Below are 15,645 nucleotides of genomic sequence, written 5' to 3' on the forward strand. Positions count from 1 at the left end.
AGGGGTCCCTACCGCCTCTGAAGAGTACACCGGTGCCACCTCGCTGCACCCCGGGACTGCTGGGCCTGCACCTGCCAGAGCAGCAGGCACCGTGCCTTCTGCCGCTGCTCAGAGGCCCACAAAAAGCTCAGCCGGAGGGTCTCCAAGAGGGCAGGGGCCCTGGAAGCCTGGGGAAGCAGGGATGGAGTCCTGGATCCCTGGGCCCCTGCCCTGCCCCACAGTTTCCTCCCACCTGTCCCCCACCCGCCCTAGCCCATCCCCACCCCCTGCCCCTCACCTTTTCTAGTGAGCTTCGGGGTGGGCTGCAGCCCAGCAAGGGCTCCCTTCCCGGGATGCTGCCCAGGAGCTCCGGGGCCAAGGTGGTCCTGGCACTGTCTGATGGGATGCTCGGACCCCACGCCTTCAAATGCCACCCCCTCAGGATACGCCGAATCATTTGCTGCCGCATGCCCCGGAGGAAGGAGCTACAGGAAGGGGCAGGTGAGTTCCTGGGCTCCAGCCTCACCCCGTGGCTGACGGGGCTGCCAAGCAGGTGCTATCCCCGGCTGGGTCTCTGCCAGAGCTGATCTGGAAGGGGGCCTCCCCTGCCAAACACCAGGCCACATATGGGACTACTGGGGGCTCTGAGACATACTCATGCCCATTGGGGTACCACCCCCAGAGATTCTGACTTAGCAGTCTAGGTGCGGCCTGGGCTTCCTAACTTTTCCAGAGCTCCCGGAGTGACTCTCAACAAGTACCTAAGGCTGAGGCCACTGCTACCTATGCCTGCATCACCTCGCGATCCTCGACACACTCCTGATGGGAGGGGGAGCTGAGCCCCAGACCCAAGGACCCCAGACTCAGGAGACCACATGTATGGTCACATCAGTACTTCTGCCTCTGCTTGGTTATAAAGATAAGGGAACTGAGGCCTGGTGGAAGGTCATTTCTCCAAACTCCATATAGCAGAAGACGTGGGATCCAAATACTTATTTTAGATCACAGGGCAGCCCTAGCTCTGTTGTAGGAAGATACTGTTCCCTGATGCCCAGAGGCTAGAGGATGGACTGGAGGAGGGAGAGCTACATTCTGAGGGACCATGGTGAACTGACTTCTCTGGGAGTTCTAAGGGCTTCATTCAAAGAGACAGAGGGTCCAAGTGGACCAAGTGGGTGTGGGATGATGGATACTAGGCATGTAGCTTGCTCGCTTTCTTTCTTCTTTCTTCCTTCCTTCCTTCCTTTCTTTTTCTTTCTTTCCTTCCTTCCTTCCTTCCTTCCTTCCTTCCTTCCTTCCTTCCTTCCTTCCTTCTTTATTTGAGAGAGAGAGAGCACGAGTGGGGGTGAGGGGCAGAGGGAGCAGCAGGCTCCCCACAGAGCAGGGAGCCCGACATGGGACTCCATCCCAGGACCCCGGGATCATGACTGGAGCCGAAGGCAGATGCTTAACTGACTGGGCCCCCCAGGCGCCCCAGTATGGGGCTTTCGATGACAGAATTCTTATCCCTGCAACCGCTGGCTGACATTCCACTTGAGGTCCCAGCACAGCTGGCCCCTCCTGACCCCCATCGCCCCCCTCACCCACAGCCATCAGCCTGGACTCTGAGTCCCAGCAATGACTGTCTTGTAGAAAAGTAACAGGGATCTTCTTGCTCCTAATTCACAGTGTGATTTAGAGCAAGCTGCTCGGCCCTCTGAGCCTCAGTTTCTCTAGCTGTATAACGAGGCAGACGGGCACTTACTCACTTACATTATCTATCACGCCTCTAACATGCCAGACCACGGTGAGGCAGACACGGTTCTTGCCACTAGGGGACTCCCCCCCCTAGCCTGGAGAGAAGCAAGCAACCTCTCCATCAGGTTCCAGCTACCCTGGTAGGTAGGGGGTCTGTGTTTGTGTCCCCGACTACCCCATGGCTCCCACAGCTCGCTGTCTGCCTAACCACTGTCTCCAGGCCCCTGGGCCATCTCCCTCAGCCCTGCACCTGCCTGCCGGGTACCGCAGCACGCCATGGTCCCTGCAGGAGCCTCGGGGAAGGGCAGGACCTGGCCTATTCCCCGTGGGACACTTCCCAGGGCTGAGCATTGCTCACATGCCCACCCTGTACGTACCCCCTGGGCCCAAACCCAGGTCACAGGCTCATGGACACCTACTCCGCCCTCTGGCGCTGGGAGAGCCTCATCCTCCAGAGCAGCAGTGCCCGGTGCAGGGCCAGTCTCCGGCAGGCTTCCTGCAGGGAGCCCCCGCCTTGCTCCCGGGGCAGCCCCTGGGCCTGAGCCACTACCCCCAGGCCACGGGCTGTAGCCACTCCAGGCGCTGAGCTGCAGAGGGCCACGTTCCCTGAGAAGCAGTCAAAGGATGAATCAGCCGCGTCCCCAGTGACCTCCTTCCACCCAAAGCCCTTGGCGGCACCCATGGCAATCAGGGATGGTGTGGGCTGCTGCCCCAGCCTGCCTCACCCCTCCTTAGGGCCTCCCCTCCCAGGCACTGCCCTCCTCCCACTGCCTCCAAATCTTCCCCTCCAAGTCGCCTCAAAGAGCCCATCTTCCCCTATCAGATTTTTTTTGGGGGGGGTGGGGGACAAGGGCTGTGTATTATCCCCCAGACCAGGAGCTTCCAAGAGCAGGGATCATATCCCCTCCTAGTGGAAGATGCAACGAAGTCTCTTGCCTAGAGAAGCTCCTGACCTAGAGTGAGGATGGGGCCCAGCCAAAGGCCTGCCCACTCCGGGGACCCCTCCAGAACCCTGCCGGGCCGTCAGACCGCACCCCCCAGAATGCTCTGCGTTCTACCACCTCCCATCACGAGAAGCCATCAATTCCACTGGGGCCCACCACAGAAGGAGCTTAGGTGACACTCTTTGCTGGGGTGGGAGGGAAAGGGAGCCCCTCGGCCTGCCACTTGCTCGCTCACCCGCCTTCTGGCAGCAGAGGGACAACCGGGTCACCTTCGCTCCATCTGAGGCCCGGAGCTGCTTCATCCGCACCCACTGTTGCAGACATAACCTCAGGCTCCCTGCCCGGCGGCGGGCCAGGCCGTCCCGGGACCGGGCGGCTCTTTGCACAAACTGTTGCCAGGCCCCAAAGCACCTGGGGAACCGAGAGAAGGTGCTGGTACGAGTCGTCCGTGCCACTGCTGAGGACTCGGACAAGCCACTTCACTCTCTGACCCTGTTCGGGCCAGCACGCCCTCACCGCCGGGTGCCCGGATGGCCTCCGCAGCCTCCTGCCTGGCCTCCCGCATCCACTCGGGGCCCCTCCAGGCACCGGTGGCTCAGTGCCCAGAGTGATCTTTTTCCAATCTCAGATGCGGTCATCTGGCTCCCCTGCTGAAAACCCCCAGCGGTCCCCTCCCTTGCCCCCGCCCCCGCCTTGCGCTTGGGACAGAATGTCAACTCCTCGGCACCGCCTACAAGGCCATGTGTGATCTGGCCCTGGCACGCCTTTCCATCTTCATTTAACCCACCCTGGGCTGCCAGGGTGTCCTTTGAGTTTCCCACACTCCCCTGTCACAGGCCTTTGCCTGGGCAGTTCCTTCACTCGGCGCTCTCCTGCTGGCTCTCCCTCAACAGGCCAAGGGTTCATCCTCACATCTCCGTGGAACCATGGTTGAGCTCAGCAAACTTCGCTCAAAGCTCTCCTAGGAAACTGCCCTTGGGGGGGCGCCTGGGTGGCTCAGTCGGTGAAGCGTCTGCCATTGGCTCACTCAGGTCATGATCCCAGGGTCCTGGGATCCAGCCCCACGTGGGGCTCTCTGCTCAGTGGGGAGTCTGCTTCCCTCTCTCCCTCTCCCCCTCCCTCCTTCTCTCTCTCTCAAATAAATAAATAAAAATAAAATCTTTAAAGAAAAGAAACTGCACTGAGGGATGCAGGCAGCAGGATGTAGACCCGGGAAACTCTACTTGATCAGCAGTCTGGTTTCCTCCACAGATAAATTGCAAAGAAAAAAACTAGAGGGGACCCCAGAGCTCAAAAACACTTTTAACGACTTATCGACCAACTTCAACATGAGGACTTTATTTAGATCCTGGTTCAAACTATAACCGAATGTGTACCTGTAAAACAGCTGATATTAAGGAATTAATGTTCACTTTTAAGCGTGATCATGGCACGGTGGTTATGCTGTTGAAAAGAGTCCCTAACTTTTAGAGATGCTACAGAAGTATTTACGGGTGAAAAGGTATGATGTGGGGGGCCTGCTTTAAAATAACATAGGGGGAGCATTTGGGGTACAGATGAAACAAGGTTTTCAAGAGGTGATTTTCTTTTTTTCTCTCTCTTTTTTTAAAGATTTTATTTATTTATTTTAGAAAGAGAAAGACAGCATTAGCGGGAGGGGCAGAGGGAGAGGGAGTGAGAGAATCCCAAGCAGACTCCCTGCTGAGCGCCGAGCCTGACACGGGGCCCCATCCCAGGACCCTGAGATCATGACCTGAGCCGAAACCAGGAGTCAGACGCTCCACCGACTGCCCCACCCAGGCGTCCCCAGGAGGCGATTTTCTTGAAGCTGGGTGATGGGGACGCTGCGGGTTAGGACCTATTTTCTCTACTTTTGTGTAAGATGTAAATGTCGCGTCATAAAAAATTAACACGGGAAAAACCCTCTTATGGATCTGCGTTCCTTCCCCTCACGACACTTACTGGCGCACCCTCTGTGACTGCCGCGCTTCCAGGAGCGGGGTTGGGGGGCGGCCGGCGCCGAGCTTTGCTTAGGACCAAATCCCTCTGCCTCAAGGAAGGGGTCCCCACTCCCACCTTCTTCCACTTCTCCCTACCTGCAGAGCCAGGCTCTCCGCTGCTGAGTGTCCAGCGAGGCCACCCTGGGTGCGTCTGCAGCAGGAGAGCACCAGGCTTGGGGGTGTCTCCCCCGCCTCTGAGTCCTCAGTGTGACCTGGGAGGCCTCTCCCTGGAGCCCCCTCTCCTGCCTGGCCCATTCCTTCCGATGGCACCACAAGAGGAAGACTGTAAAGCAAAGAGAGAGAGTAAGGAAGCTCAGGACGGGAGGAGGCTCTGTCGTTCCCCATCTCTGGGCCTCACCTTCCCCATCCGTAAACTGGGCACAAACCTTTGCCCAGGTCCCGTGAGGCTCCAATGAGATCGTGTCTGGGAAACTGTCCAAGGAGACGCTCAGTAAGCACTCATTTGCTCAGGAGCCCCAGCCCTGCCCAGTGTGGGTGCTCGGGGCCAGCCCCGCTCCCTCTCCCCTGCTTTCCCGGGGCCCACAGCTCACCAGCCAGTTGTTGTAAGACCTGCAGCATCTGGTCTGCCCCATCGCCTCCGGCTGGTTTCGGCCAGGCTCCTGCCTCCTCCCTCGGACTCCCTGGACTGTGAGTGAAGTTGCCCAGAGAGAAACCGATGCCCGGGGTCAGGCTGAGGGAGAGTGCACAGTCCCAACCTGGTCACCCGGCCACCAGCACGGCAGGTGCAAATGTGCGCTCAGCCGCCCCTACCCACCTAATTCTCTCCGTATCATCCCTGATTATCGAAGTGATCTGGGGGGAGGTTCTGCTTTTGTTTCATTCCCTCTCTCTCTCTCTCTCTCTCTCTCTCTCTTTTTTAAAGCTTTTGTTTATTTATTTGACAGAGAGTGAGCACAAGTAGGGCGAGTGACAGGCAGAGGGAGAGGGAGAAGCAGGCTTCCCGCTGTGCAGGGAGCCCGACACGGGGCTCCATCCCAGGACCCTGGGATCATGACCTGAACCAAAGGCAGCTGCTTAACGCCTGACCCACCCAGGCGTCCCTGTTTCATTCTCTTCAATACTATTTGGACTCTCACAGCAAACAAGTATTCAAACAAATGGCATTTGAATAATTATTTTAAACACACTTGTTTCATTTACAAATAGAAACAAAACCCATCATTTGCTGTAGTGGAAGGTTGAGGGAATGGAGAGGAAACAGCCAACTTGAATTTCACTGCTCCAGAGATAAGCCCTAATGCTTATTTCAGCATGTTTTTTGGATGAAATATTTATTGATTTTCATTTTGAGCAGTACACAAAAATAAAATACACAATACACGAAGCTTAACTGTCTTAGCCACCTCTAAGTGAGCTGTTCGGTAGTGCTAAGGAATTGTACGACGTTTCACTGTTTTTCCTTCTGTATTGTTTCATGTGCATGAAAAATATCTTACACACCATTTTTTAGCCTCCCCCCCATCTAACATACCAAAACCATTTCTCCTTGTCACTAAAAATTCCATGCAAATACCCATGAAACTACTTCTAGAAAGGGGGAATACACGGGGAAGGGCGGGGAAAGGTTCAACTATTTGGGAGTGTTTTTTTCAAATCAAACACGCATTACTGTTACAATTAGAAATAATGCCAATAAAGATATTGAAACGAAAAATTTTAAAAAAGAATGGGGAGGAATTTTTAAAGTCTTGATGAACATCGTATTGAATGGTTGCTCAACCATAATTTTCTCCCTCACCGTGGGGCACTTAGGCTGTTTTGAAGTTTTTATAAGCAATAGAAATAATGCCGCCATGGACATAACTCTTGCACAAAGCTTTGTCCACATCTGCAGGTTTCATTTTCATTCTCTTGTGGGGGGAGCGGGGAGGGGGAACACTGAGGCAGGAAGCGGGGGAAGGGAGGCCACCAGCACTGCCCAGGGGCCATTAGGGTGTCCTGCACTACCTGTTTCTCCTGGTGGGGTCCACCTCTGGCTCCCTTCCTGAGGGGCCTTGGCCTTGTCCTGCCCCAGAGGGTGGGGGTCCCGGCCCAGCCTGGACGTGTGGCTGCCCCTGCTTCTGCTGCAGAGTCCGGTTTCTCCACTGGGGAAGAGAGAGGGAGAGAAGGATGTCAGCAGCAGCCTCAAATGTGCCCCAAGAGGGGGCACCAGGGTGGGGCGCAGGGACAGAAATGTCTGACTCCAAAGCCTTCGGTCTTAACCTGTAGACTGCCCGGCCCCTTTGGGAATAAATGAATGAATGGAGACAAGGAGCCCAAGACGCAGCATTTTCCGTAGGAGGCAAATCCTGGAGCTGGGCCCTCTCAGAGGACCCCTTTCCCAAGGAGGAACGAACACAGACGTGTCCTGGCAGTCCTGGCTGGCTAACCACAAGTAAAAGATAGCAACCACTCATACGGTAGAGCACTTGCTGTGTGCTAAGCAGGGTTCTAAGTCCTTTCTATTTATTAACTTAACATCCCAGCAACCCTGAAAGGTAGGTACTATTATTATTATCCCATTTTGGAGCGAAAGAAACTAAGGCTCAGAGAGGTTAAGTAACCTGCCCAAAGCCACACAGCAAGAAATCATGGAAAAAGGAAAATAGCGGAGGCAGGATGTGAACACAAGCAGAGCTGGTTCAGGTGTCTGGGTGGCCCTCCACCTGCTCTACTGCAGCTCACTCAGGAGGTACAGAACAGGTGCCCCAGAGGCACCCCCTCCCCAGACATACCAGCTTTTCATCACTGCCCCATGGCCCAACCAGGAGGCCCCTGACCTTCTGGAAGCTCTGGGCCAGTAGGGCCTGAGTGTGTCGCCTCCACGCCACCTCCAGCTGGGCCTCCCGGAGCCGCGGAGCCCGCCCAAGCGCCCTCAGGCCTCTGCGTAACACCTGCCGGTGGCCCAGGGCCAATGCTGCAGCCGCTGTCTGCCGTTCCTGCACCAAGTGCCACCAGGCTCCGAAACATCTGGACAGCCACTGCCGGCTGGGGCCAGACCGGGGCTGATCAGGGGGGTGGGCCTGGCCCCTGGGCCCCAGGAAGCAGCTGGGGGCCGGGCACCACCCAGGTCACCTGTCCAGCCCTGACGCCTCATGCTGCCGCAGGAAGACCAGCTGCAGACTGGGGGAACTGCCCTCTGCTGGTGGCCGGCCCCGGGGAAATCCCGGACGAGCAAGCTGCTGGAGCCACAGAATGCCCCCTTGATGGCCAAGAGTGCCAGGCAGCCTTAGAAGTTGCAGATTCCCAGCAGCCACAGCAGTTCCCATGTCCCTGGCCTTAGGGCCTGGGAGGTCCCTCGCGTTCCCCAGCAGGGACAGGGTGAAGGAAGTCCCCTCCCCCGGAAGCCCTGCGTGGATCTGCCACCAGGGCCCGACCTCCATCAGGGGCTGGTCTCCACTGGCCCAGGCAAATGGGGGAGCAGCTGCCCCAGGAGGGTGGCCGGCCCCCACCCCCCAGCCCAGGGCCTCACCGGGCTGTCTCAGACGCCAGGCTCACCACGTTCCGGGCTTTTTTCTTGGAAAGCAAAAGGACGTGACACAGTTCTCAGGCTGAGGAGTGAGCAGGATAGGACACCCCCTGCCCAAGGCCTCCTTTTCCGGGGGGAGGGGGTGTAACAGGGTAGTGGCAACCAGCTGGCCACGAGAGTTCCTGGGAGGAGCCCTCCTGGGGTCCCCCAGCTCCCACACCCAGCCTCCTCTGGCCTCTACCTGCATGGTGCTCCTTGCTGGGGCTGCGTCTGGTGGGCAGGAAGCCATCTTCTCTTCCTCCTTGCTGACCTGTTCCTGCAGAGTCACCTCCCCTCCCTTCTGCCCAGTGGGGCCGCCCCGGGCAGCACGGGAGCGGGCCGAAGAGCAGAGTCTGGCCTCCTTGCTGCCCGCCCCTCGAGGGAGCCAGGGGTCTCCCCTCTGCCCGCTGCCATATGTCGGCCCCGGGGAGAAGTTCTCTCCTTGCCTCAGGGGGTTGGCCAGAAGGACCCCCTGCTTAGGGTCAAGGAAATCCCCAGGCAGGATCCCCAGCGTGGTCTCCAGGGACGCAGGCTTCCTGTTTGCCTGAGAGTCTGAGAGGCCAGCCTGGGTCCCTTGTGTCTCTGGGAAATTGGCAGTTTCCCTGAGACCTGGCAGGTGTTTCTTCCTCCCATCCCAGGAAGCAAGAACAGGTTGGCTGGGCTGGGCGTGGGCAGGGAGTACCTGCCCACTGCTGGGTTCCTGGAACGCCTGGCACCTGAGACGGACCACTGCGTGCTCCAGGTGTCGCACAGAGGCCAGCAGCTGGTGGATGGCAGTTTGGGATGGGCCCCGAGCCTGGCTCTGGACAGGGACAGTCAGGTCTTCCAGGGTGAGGGGCTCTCCCCTGATCCTAGAGGGCCAGCTCCCCAGGCCACACCAGGGTCTGGAGCCTGGCCGTGTGTGCCCATTGAAAGGGGCAAAGCCTGCAGCTGGCTGGACGTCTGGGCTGAGGGAGTCTGTGGCCAGCAGCCGGGACTGTCTCAGGCTGGAGGATGGGCAAGCCAGTGATCCTTGGGGGCGAGGATCGTGTGGGGACAGAGGGGTCACGTGGGGCCAGAGGCGGGGGCTGATGGGGCTTCTGCACTCGGCCAAGCTGGTCCCCCTCATGCTCAGGTTACTCTGCTGGATGGCGAGCTCTCGGGCCCTCCCCTGGGGCCTGCCGGCCGGGGGCTCCAGGTTGCTCTGCTGTTGCAAGCTTGAGTTGATCAGCCGGCCAGTTGTGTCCTTCAGGACAAGGCTCAGGCCGGGGCTCAGGCCAGCCAGGTTGGTCTGGACTCGGCAAGGCTCCTGGTGCAGCTCGGCCCCTGGGGAGGGTGTGGCGGCAGGCCCTCCCCTCTGGGCCTGGTACGAGCGCGCCCACCGGCCAAGTCCACTGCCCAGGCCGACATCTCGGCTCTTCAGGAATCTCTGCTGCTCTAAAGAGAGGAGAGACAGTTGTGCCCTGGCGGGGCGGGGTGGGGGGAGCTGGTGCTCAGTGCTCGGGTGGGTTGGGGGGTGCTGGTCAGAGACAGGGCCCCGGGTGGGAGGGGGCCAAGGACTCCCCCAGGGGGCTGAGTGGTGGTCTGACTCAGGCTGCAGGGAGCAGGGCTGGGGCGCAGGCGGGGTGGAGGGCAGAGGGAAGCAGGGGGTCAGGAATGAAGTGTTGAGGGCATCCCAGGTGAGAGACGACAGGGCAGAGATCAGGAGTGGCAGGGACAGAAGAGGGAATTCGGAGACAGATTCGGATCTGCTGTGGAGGCTCAGAAGGGGGTGGGGGGATGAAGGGAAGAGCCAAGGATGACGGATTTCTGGCTTGGGCGGAGGTGATGGGGGAGAGCCCCGGGGGTTAGAACAAGACCCAACACATCCCACAGCTGCAAGGGAGCGGCTCTTGGGGACTCGGGGTGGGGTGTAGTCTCCCGAGCCCCCAAGGCCATTCCACAGCGGAAGACTAGGCTTCCCGGCAGCTGGGGAAGTGCCTGGGAGGACCTAGTATCTGCAGTGGACCAGAAGACTTGCAGCTTTGAAGATAGGAACTAAAGTTCAGAGAGGTTTGGCAACTTGCCCCAGTCACACAGCTAGAACTTGGAGAAACTGGCCTGTGAATCAGAATCTGAATTTGTTCGGGGGCTGCTTCCATCCTTGGCTATACCAGCTCTGTAGCCTTCTCGAAGTCCCCAGCACCCGAGCCACTAGCCCGGCACAGACCGTCCCCGGGGGGTGGGGGTGGCGTCCCTTCCCAGCCAGGGGTCCCAGCCAGGCCCACTTCTGGCCTGCCTCTTCCTGACTCTCCCTCAGCCCCCGGCTAGGAAGACTCTGTCCCGGTCCAGCTGGCCCTGTCCAGCTAATCTCTGGAATTAGTGAGGCCCTGGGCTGGCCTGACGGGAAAGGAGCTCTGGGCCAATAGCTGCTCCTGCCACATCCAACCCAGACCCATTAAGCCTCTTGCCTGGCCTCAGGGGCGCCACAGGCCTGGGGGGCACATTCTCCTTGTGGTTGGCATCAGGTCTCAGCTCCATGGGCTCCAGGGCAAAGCCAAGGCGACAGCGTCCTTGGCCCACACCACAGCCGGTCTGGCCTGTTTGATCGGATGGGTTCTGAAGGGCAAGAACAGGATGCCCGACTCCCACCCAGTCACACCCCAGCCCTGGTCCACAATGCACCCTTCACCAGCAACCCCTGGTTGCCCTGGGGCCCAACCCCAGCTGTCCTGGTCAGGCCCCCGTACCACCCCCTTTCCTTTGACAATGTCTCGTGTCCTCCAGCACCTGTTCCTTCTAACACTGACCACAGACCTCTCTGCGGCCCCTGCTTCCTGGGCAGCCCTCTCAGGTGGGGGCTCTCTCAGACCACTAGGCCGGGGGAGGGGCCCCTCTTTACTTCCCGCCCCCACTTCCCGCCTTCTCCCCTCTCTAGAACACTCCAACCCGAAGCTCCAGGCACGCCCCAAAACCAGCCCAACCCCTGTCCCCTCATTCCTTGCCGGTTTCAGCTCTGGCTCACTGTCCCAGTCTCCAACACACACCACAGTTCTTGACCATCTCACCATCCACACGGCTGACACCTCCCACTCCTGGTGAGCGGGGTCCTTGATCTCTCTTCCTTTCCCACTATCTTGCCCTTTGTCCCACCTCAGCCACCTGCTCCCATGGTGTCCCCAGGTTTGGTCATCCTACCTAACGGCACCCACTCCATAATTTCAGCTCCAGGGCCCACCCCATCCTCTAGTACCCGATTCGGTAGTCTTTCCCCCATCAGACCCCATCCTCTGGCCCTGCCACCCTCTGACTGTCCCTTGCTGCTTGCTTTCTCACCCCTCCTTCCACAGTTTAACCACCCAGCATATAAGCAGCCCTTGGCACACCCTCACCCCGGCCCCGCGCCCCTCCTCACTCTGCACCACGCTGACTAGTGCTTTTCACCCTACTGCTACACTGAAAACCTCGCTCCAAATGACCACCTTCCATCCCAAGTGGGGGCAGAGGCTGCGGGAGAATCAGACTCTAGTTCCCTCCCCCTCCCTCCTGATGCCAATTCACACTTTCTCCTCTGTCCTCAAACCCCTGCCACCACCTCCCCTCCCCTCCCCCGCTCCAGCCGACCTTGCTTTCTGTTGCACTCAACAAAATAGGGGAATCGGAAGAGAAATGCCTTGCGTTCCTTTACCAGCCAGCTTCCGGGTCATAGCCTCCTAGCCCTTCCCTCATCCTGGGCGGTCCCGTTCCCAGCCCGACCCTCCCCAGCACTCTGGGGGCCATCCCGTCTTGCCTCCCCAAGGACAGCGCCCAGAGCCACCACTGGCCTCCGAGGTGTCATTCTGTGAATCAGGAAAAGCACCCGTGACCCCTCACGGCCCCACAGCGACTCAGGCCTGAACCGGGGTACAGAGCTTGGGGGATGGGACACAGGCTCTGATGTCCTTGCTCCAGAAACTACCCCCCCCACCAAAGCTTCCCCCTTTTTTACTGAATCATTCCTATGAGCACCTAAGGAGGTGGTTATTTCTTCCAACTTTAAAAGACAGAAAACAAAACCACCCAAAAAACCCACCACCACCACCCTTCTTGAGCCTCCAGGTTCCAGCTCATCTCTCCCACCCTCACCACACCCAAATCCCAATTCCTCTCCCATCTCCACCTCTGCCGACCTCACTGCAATCGGCTCCTCCCACCCCCACCTGCCCAAAGCTGCTTTCCTCCAGGTGATCCCCGAGATGCCATGCCCCTAGCCGGCCCAGAGCCCTGGGCTTTCTGGAGGCAGTAGCCGCCGTAGGACGGGGGTCACTCACTCGTCCTCCTGGGAGCCCTTGCTTCCCTGACTCCAGGATGCCCCCTTCTTGGGTGTGGAACCAAACTAAAGTGGAGTCACTTATGTCAAGGACAGAATGGAGATGGCCAACGTAGGCGCATAAAGGACACTTAACCTAATCTTACAGGAATTTACAGCTCTTCTCAGAAATCAGCTGAGGACACCAGCCAATCCCCGACCACCAAAGTCTGTTCACGCTCTCTCAGGACTTCCTTGTTCCCTTGGAGTCCCTTGAATCCTAATAAGAAAGACCATTAGCTCTAGACCAATCAGCTCCAAAAGCCAGATGAGTTCTGCATTTATCCCATAAAAACCCCTTGCTCTGTGAGCAGTCGGAACTCATTGCTCCCGTAGACCTGAGTTTCCTGGCTTGCAGGATGAGAGCCTTGCAAAGTCTGACGCAGTCCTTCTGCTTTGTTTTATTCCGTGTGCAGAGTGTGGGTTTTGATTGGGTTCCCTCCCCTCCCTCCCGCCTGTCAGCTCCCTCCCTGTCACCTGGCTGGCCCCTCCTCTTCCGAGCTCTTGCCTTCAAGGCCCAATAGCTGTTATGTAAGTAAAGTCCTCTTGGAACCCAGCCACCGCTAGTGATTTATGGCTCTTCTCTGGCTGCTTTCTTGATACAACGGCAGAGGAGTCAAAACACAGACCTCATGGACCTCGATCGAAGCCTAAAACATGTACTCTCTGGCCTTTAAGAACGTTTGCTCACACCCTGTCCTGTGTTATCTGGCCCCCCGTTACCTCACAGACCTCACCCGCCTTGTCCCTCTTGCTCTCTCCGCTCCAAACACACCAGCCTCCTCGATGTTCTTCAAAAGTGCTGTGCACATCCCCGCCTCAAGGCCTTTGCACCTGCTGTTCCCTCTGCCTGGAACTCTCCTTCCCTCTCTCCTTCAAGGCTTGCCTTAACCACAGCAGTGAGCCCTTCCTTGACCATTCTCCCCCACTGTAGTGGTTCCCTGATGAGGAAAACAAAAGCCAGAGAGATGTAGCTTAAATTCCATCTCCTTACAGCCTGCAGCCCACTGCCGAATACCTGAGACAGGTTGAGCGTGACCTTCCTCAAGGAACTCAAGGCTGCCTTCCTGTAGATGTTTTACTAGGGACGAAAAGCAACCTTACCTTGACGACAGCCAGGCCTCCAAGGTCCTGTAGACCCTGCTCTCAGTGCACAAAAATTCCTGAGAAACCCACATTATCTCTACCCCGACTTCCTCCACAAACTTAAAAGTATATAATCAGCCGCTCCTCACAATCCTGGTGCAGCATTTTCTGCCCGTGCTTTAATAAAACCACCTTTTCTACACTGAAAACATCTCAAGAATTCTTTCTTGACTGTTTGCTCCCAGGGCCGCACATCAAATCACACTGTCTGCACTCTGTCCTCTCTTTACCCTGCATGATTTTTCTCCATGACTTGCCACCCCCTAACAAAGTAAAGAGAATACAGCTTGGTCCTCTCCCTCCGGGGGCTGTGAGCCACTGTCTTTTTTCCCCTGGAGTATTTCCAGCACATGGACTAGTACCTGGCCCGTAACAGGGGCTTCTACACTGTGCAAAATGAGCGCCCGGACCATGGTAAACGCCATGCAGCCTTTACCATACACCCTGCCAAACAGGCACTGCAGCCCTAAGCATTAGGTCCCTTGTTTTAGAGATGAGGAAACTGGAGCTTTAAGGGGCTCCCTGCCCAGCCCAAGCCCCACAGCCTGTCAGAGGCTGTAGAGGGGCCAAGGGATTAACTCCACAGCCCATGCTCAGAACCAGGACAGCCCCCCGAGCCCCGCTCCCCCGCAACTCCGCCCACCTCTTTCCAAAAGAGACAGGAGACAGCTCAACCCACAGGATCCCTTCCTAACTTGGTGCCCCCACCCCGTGCCTGGGCGTGCATCTGTCCATCCACATGCTCCTTACAGCACCGCCCCCCTCCGTCTGCCCCCGGCCATGCCACCCCCATCCCTGTCCAATTAAGGACATCAGAGCCTCCCTCCTCTTCCCACCCAAAGAACCGGCGGTCAGTTTTCCTGGCCTCCTGGGCCCGTCCTCTGGCGTCTGTCTTCCTTCGGTCCTCCTTCACCCCACCGGGCTTGAAACTGGAGAGGACCTCGGGCGAGGGCTAACGACCCAGGCGGGTGGGGTGGGGGGACCGCAGAGAACGCGCCGCCCAGCGGCCGCGGAGCCTGCAGGTGCACGCGGGGGCTCCACGAGTCGGGAGCGTGGCCGCCGCATGGGCAGCGGGCGGGGGCGGCCACCCGGGCGCGCGGTCCTCCGTGAGGGTCCCGGCCCCACTGCGCATCCGGTGGCGAAGCACGTGGCCTTGTGCAAGCTTCTTGCACGTGCAAGATAGATGACGCGGCTGGCCATCGGGTCCCCCTGAAACTGCCTGGAGTCCACCCTACCCACTCTTCCCGCGTGGCGGCCTCGGCCCAGTCACAGTGCCCTCTAGGCTTTTTCCCACCTGCCAAGCCTTTGCCCACGCTGTTCCCCATGGAGCCCTGCCAAGCCTTTCCACCCTCTGTCCAGATTGTATGCTTTCCCCGTTGCAACCGCGAGAGGAAAGAGCACTTGACCTGGGGTCAGAAGACCTGTGATCGCCATCCGTTCTGCTGCCGAGTGCCTTACGCAAGTGCCTAACTTCTCTGACCTTCTCGTCTGCAAAAGGGGGATGGTAACACTTCCTCCACTGTCTCACCGGTTGCTGTGAACATTTAATGAATAAATGCCAAAGAGCCTCCTAAAGTCTAAAGCAATTCTTGAAGGACAGGGGTAATTATTAACTTGCTTCCTGAGTCTGTGTATCTAACATCTCCTCCTAAATCTGGTGGATCGAACTTTTTGTTATTTAGATCTTGGTGCTCTTTTATCCCAAGAAGTTGATGCCATAAAGGCAAGCTGGTCGATACGAATCTAGCTACACCAGCTCTCTTTGCCTGATTTTTTTTTTTTTTAAGATATATTTTTAAGTACACCCCACGCTCCATGTGGGGCTCGAACTCAGGTCGCGAGATCAAGAGTCGGTGTTCCACTGACTGAGCCAGCCAGGCACCCCTGCCTGGTTTAACATTTTCCCCTCTTGTTCTCTCAGCCTTCCTGTGTCTGTATATTTTAGGTGTGTCTTTTATAAACACAATAGGGCTGGAAGTTTCTAGAAAATCATTCACAAAGGTATGATCATGATGTGTACATATA

At 57.8% G+C, this 15,645-nt stretch overlaps 1 protein-coding gene across 2 annotated transcripts in view; it reads right to left on the minus strand.

Annotated features, from left to right (window-relative positions):
• Positions 1-14,073, minus strand: part of CUNH1orf167 (chromosome unknown C1orf167 homolog) — a 21,914-nt gene extending 7,841 nt beyond the window's left edge. The window contains exons 1-12 of one of the 2 annotated variants that reach the window (XM_025856178.2): positions 12,437-14,073; positions 10,598-10,726; positions 8,371-9,584; positions 8,133-8,176; positions 7,441-7,648; positions 6,629-6,765; positions 5,212-5,306; positions 4,757-4,943; positions 2,896-3,071; positions 2,136-2,322; positions 278-464; positions 13-167 (exon numbers count right to left, since the gene is read on the minus strand). In XM_025856178.2, the coding sequence (XP_025711963.1) occupies positions 13-167; positions 278-464; positions 2,136-2,322; positions 2,896-3,071; positions 4,757-4,943; positions 5,212-5,306; positions 6,629-6,765; positions 7,441-7,648; positions 8,133-8,176; positions 8,371-9,584; positions 10,598-10,667 (2,660 nt within the window). In that variant the 5' untranslated portion in view covers positions 10,668-10,726; positions 12,437-14,073. Of the gene's footprint in view, positions 1-12; positions 168-277; positions 465-2,135; positions 2,323-2,895; positions 3,072-4,756; positions 4,944-5,211; positions 5,307-6,628; positions 6,766-7,440; positions 7,649-8,132; positions 8,177-8,370; positions 9,585-10,597; positions 11,693-12,436 lie in introns of those variants that run through there. The other variant, XM_025856179.2, reaches the window with a different exon arrangement.
• Between the last annotated feature and the right edge of the window lie 1,572 nt (positions 14,074-15,645).

Source organism: Callorhinus ursinus, unplaced genomic scaffold, assembly GCF_003265705.2.
Source record: "Callorhinus ursinus isolate GAN/ISIS: 27379988/994484 unplaced genomic scaffold, GSC_fseal_2.0 scaffold18, whole genome shotgun sequence".
NCBI classification, from domain to species: domain Eukaryota; kingdom Metazoa; phylum Chordata; class Mammalia; order Carnivora; family Otariidae; genus Callorhinus; species Callorhinus ursinus.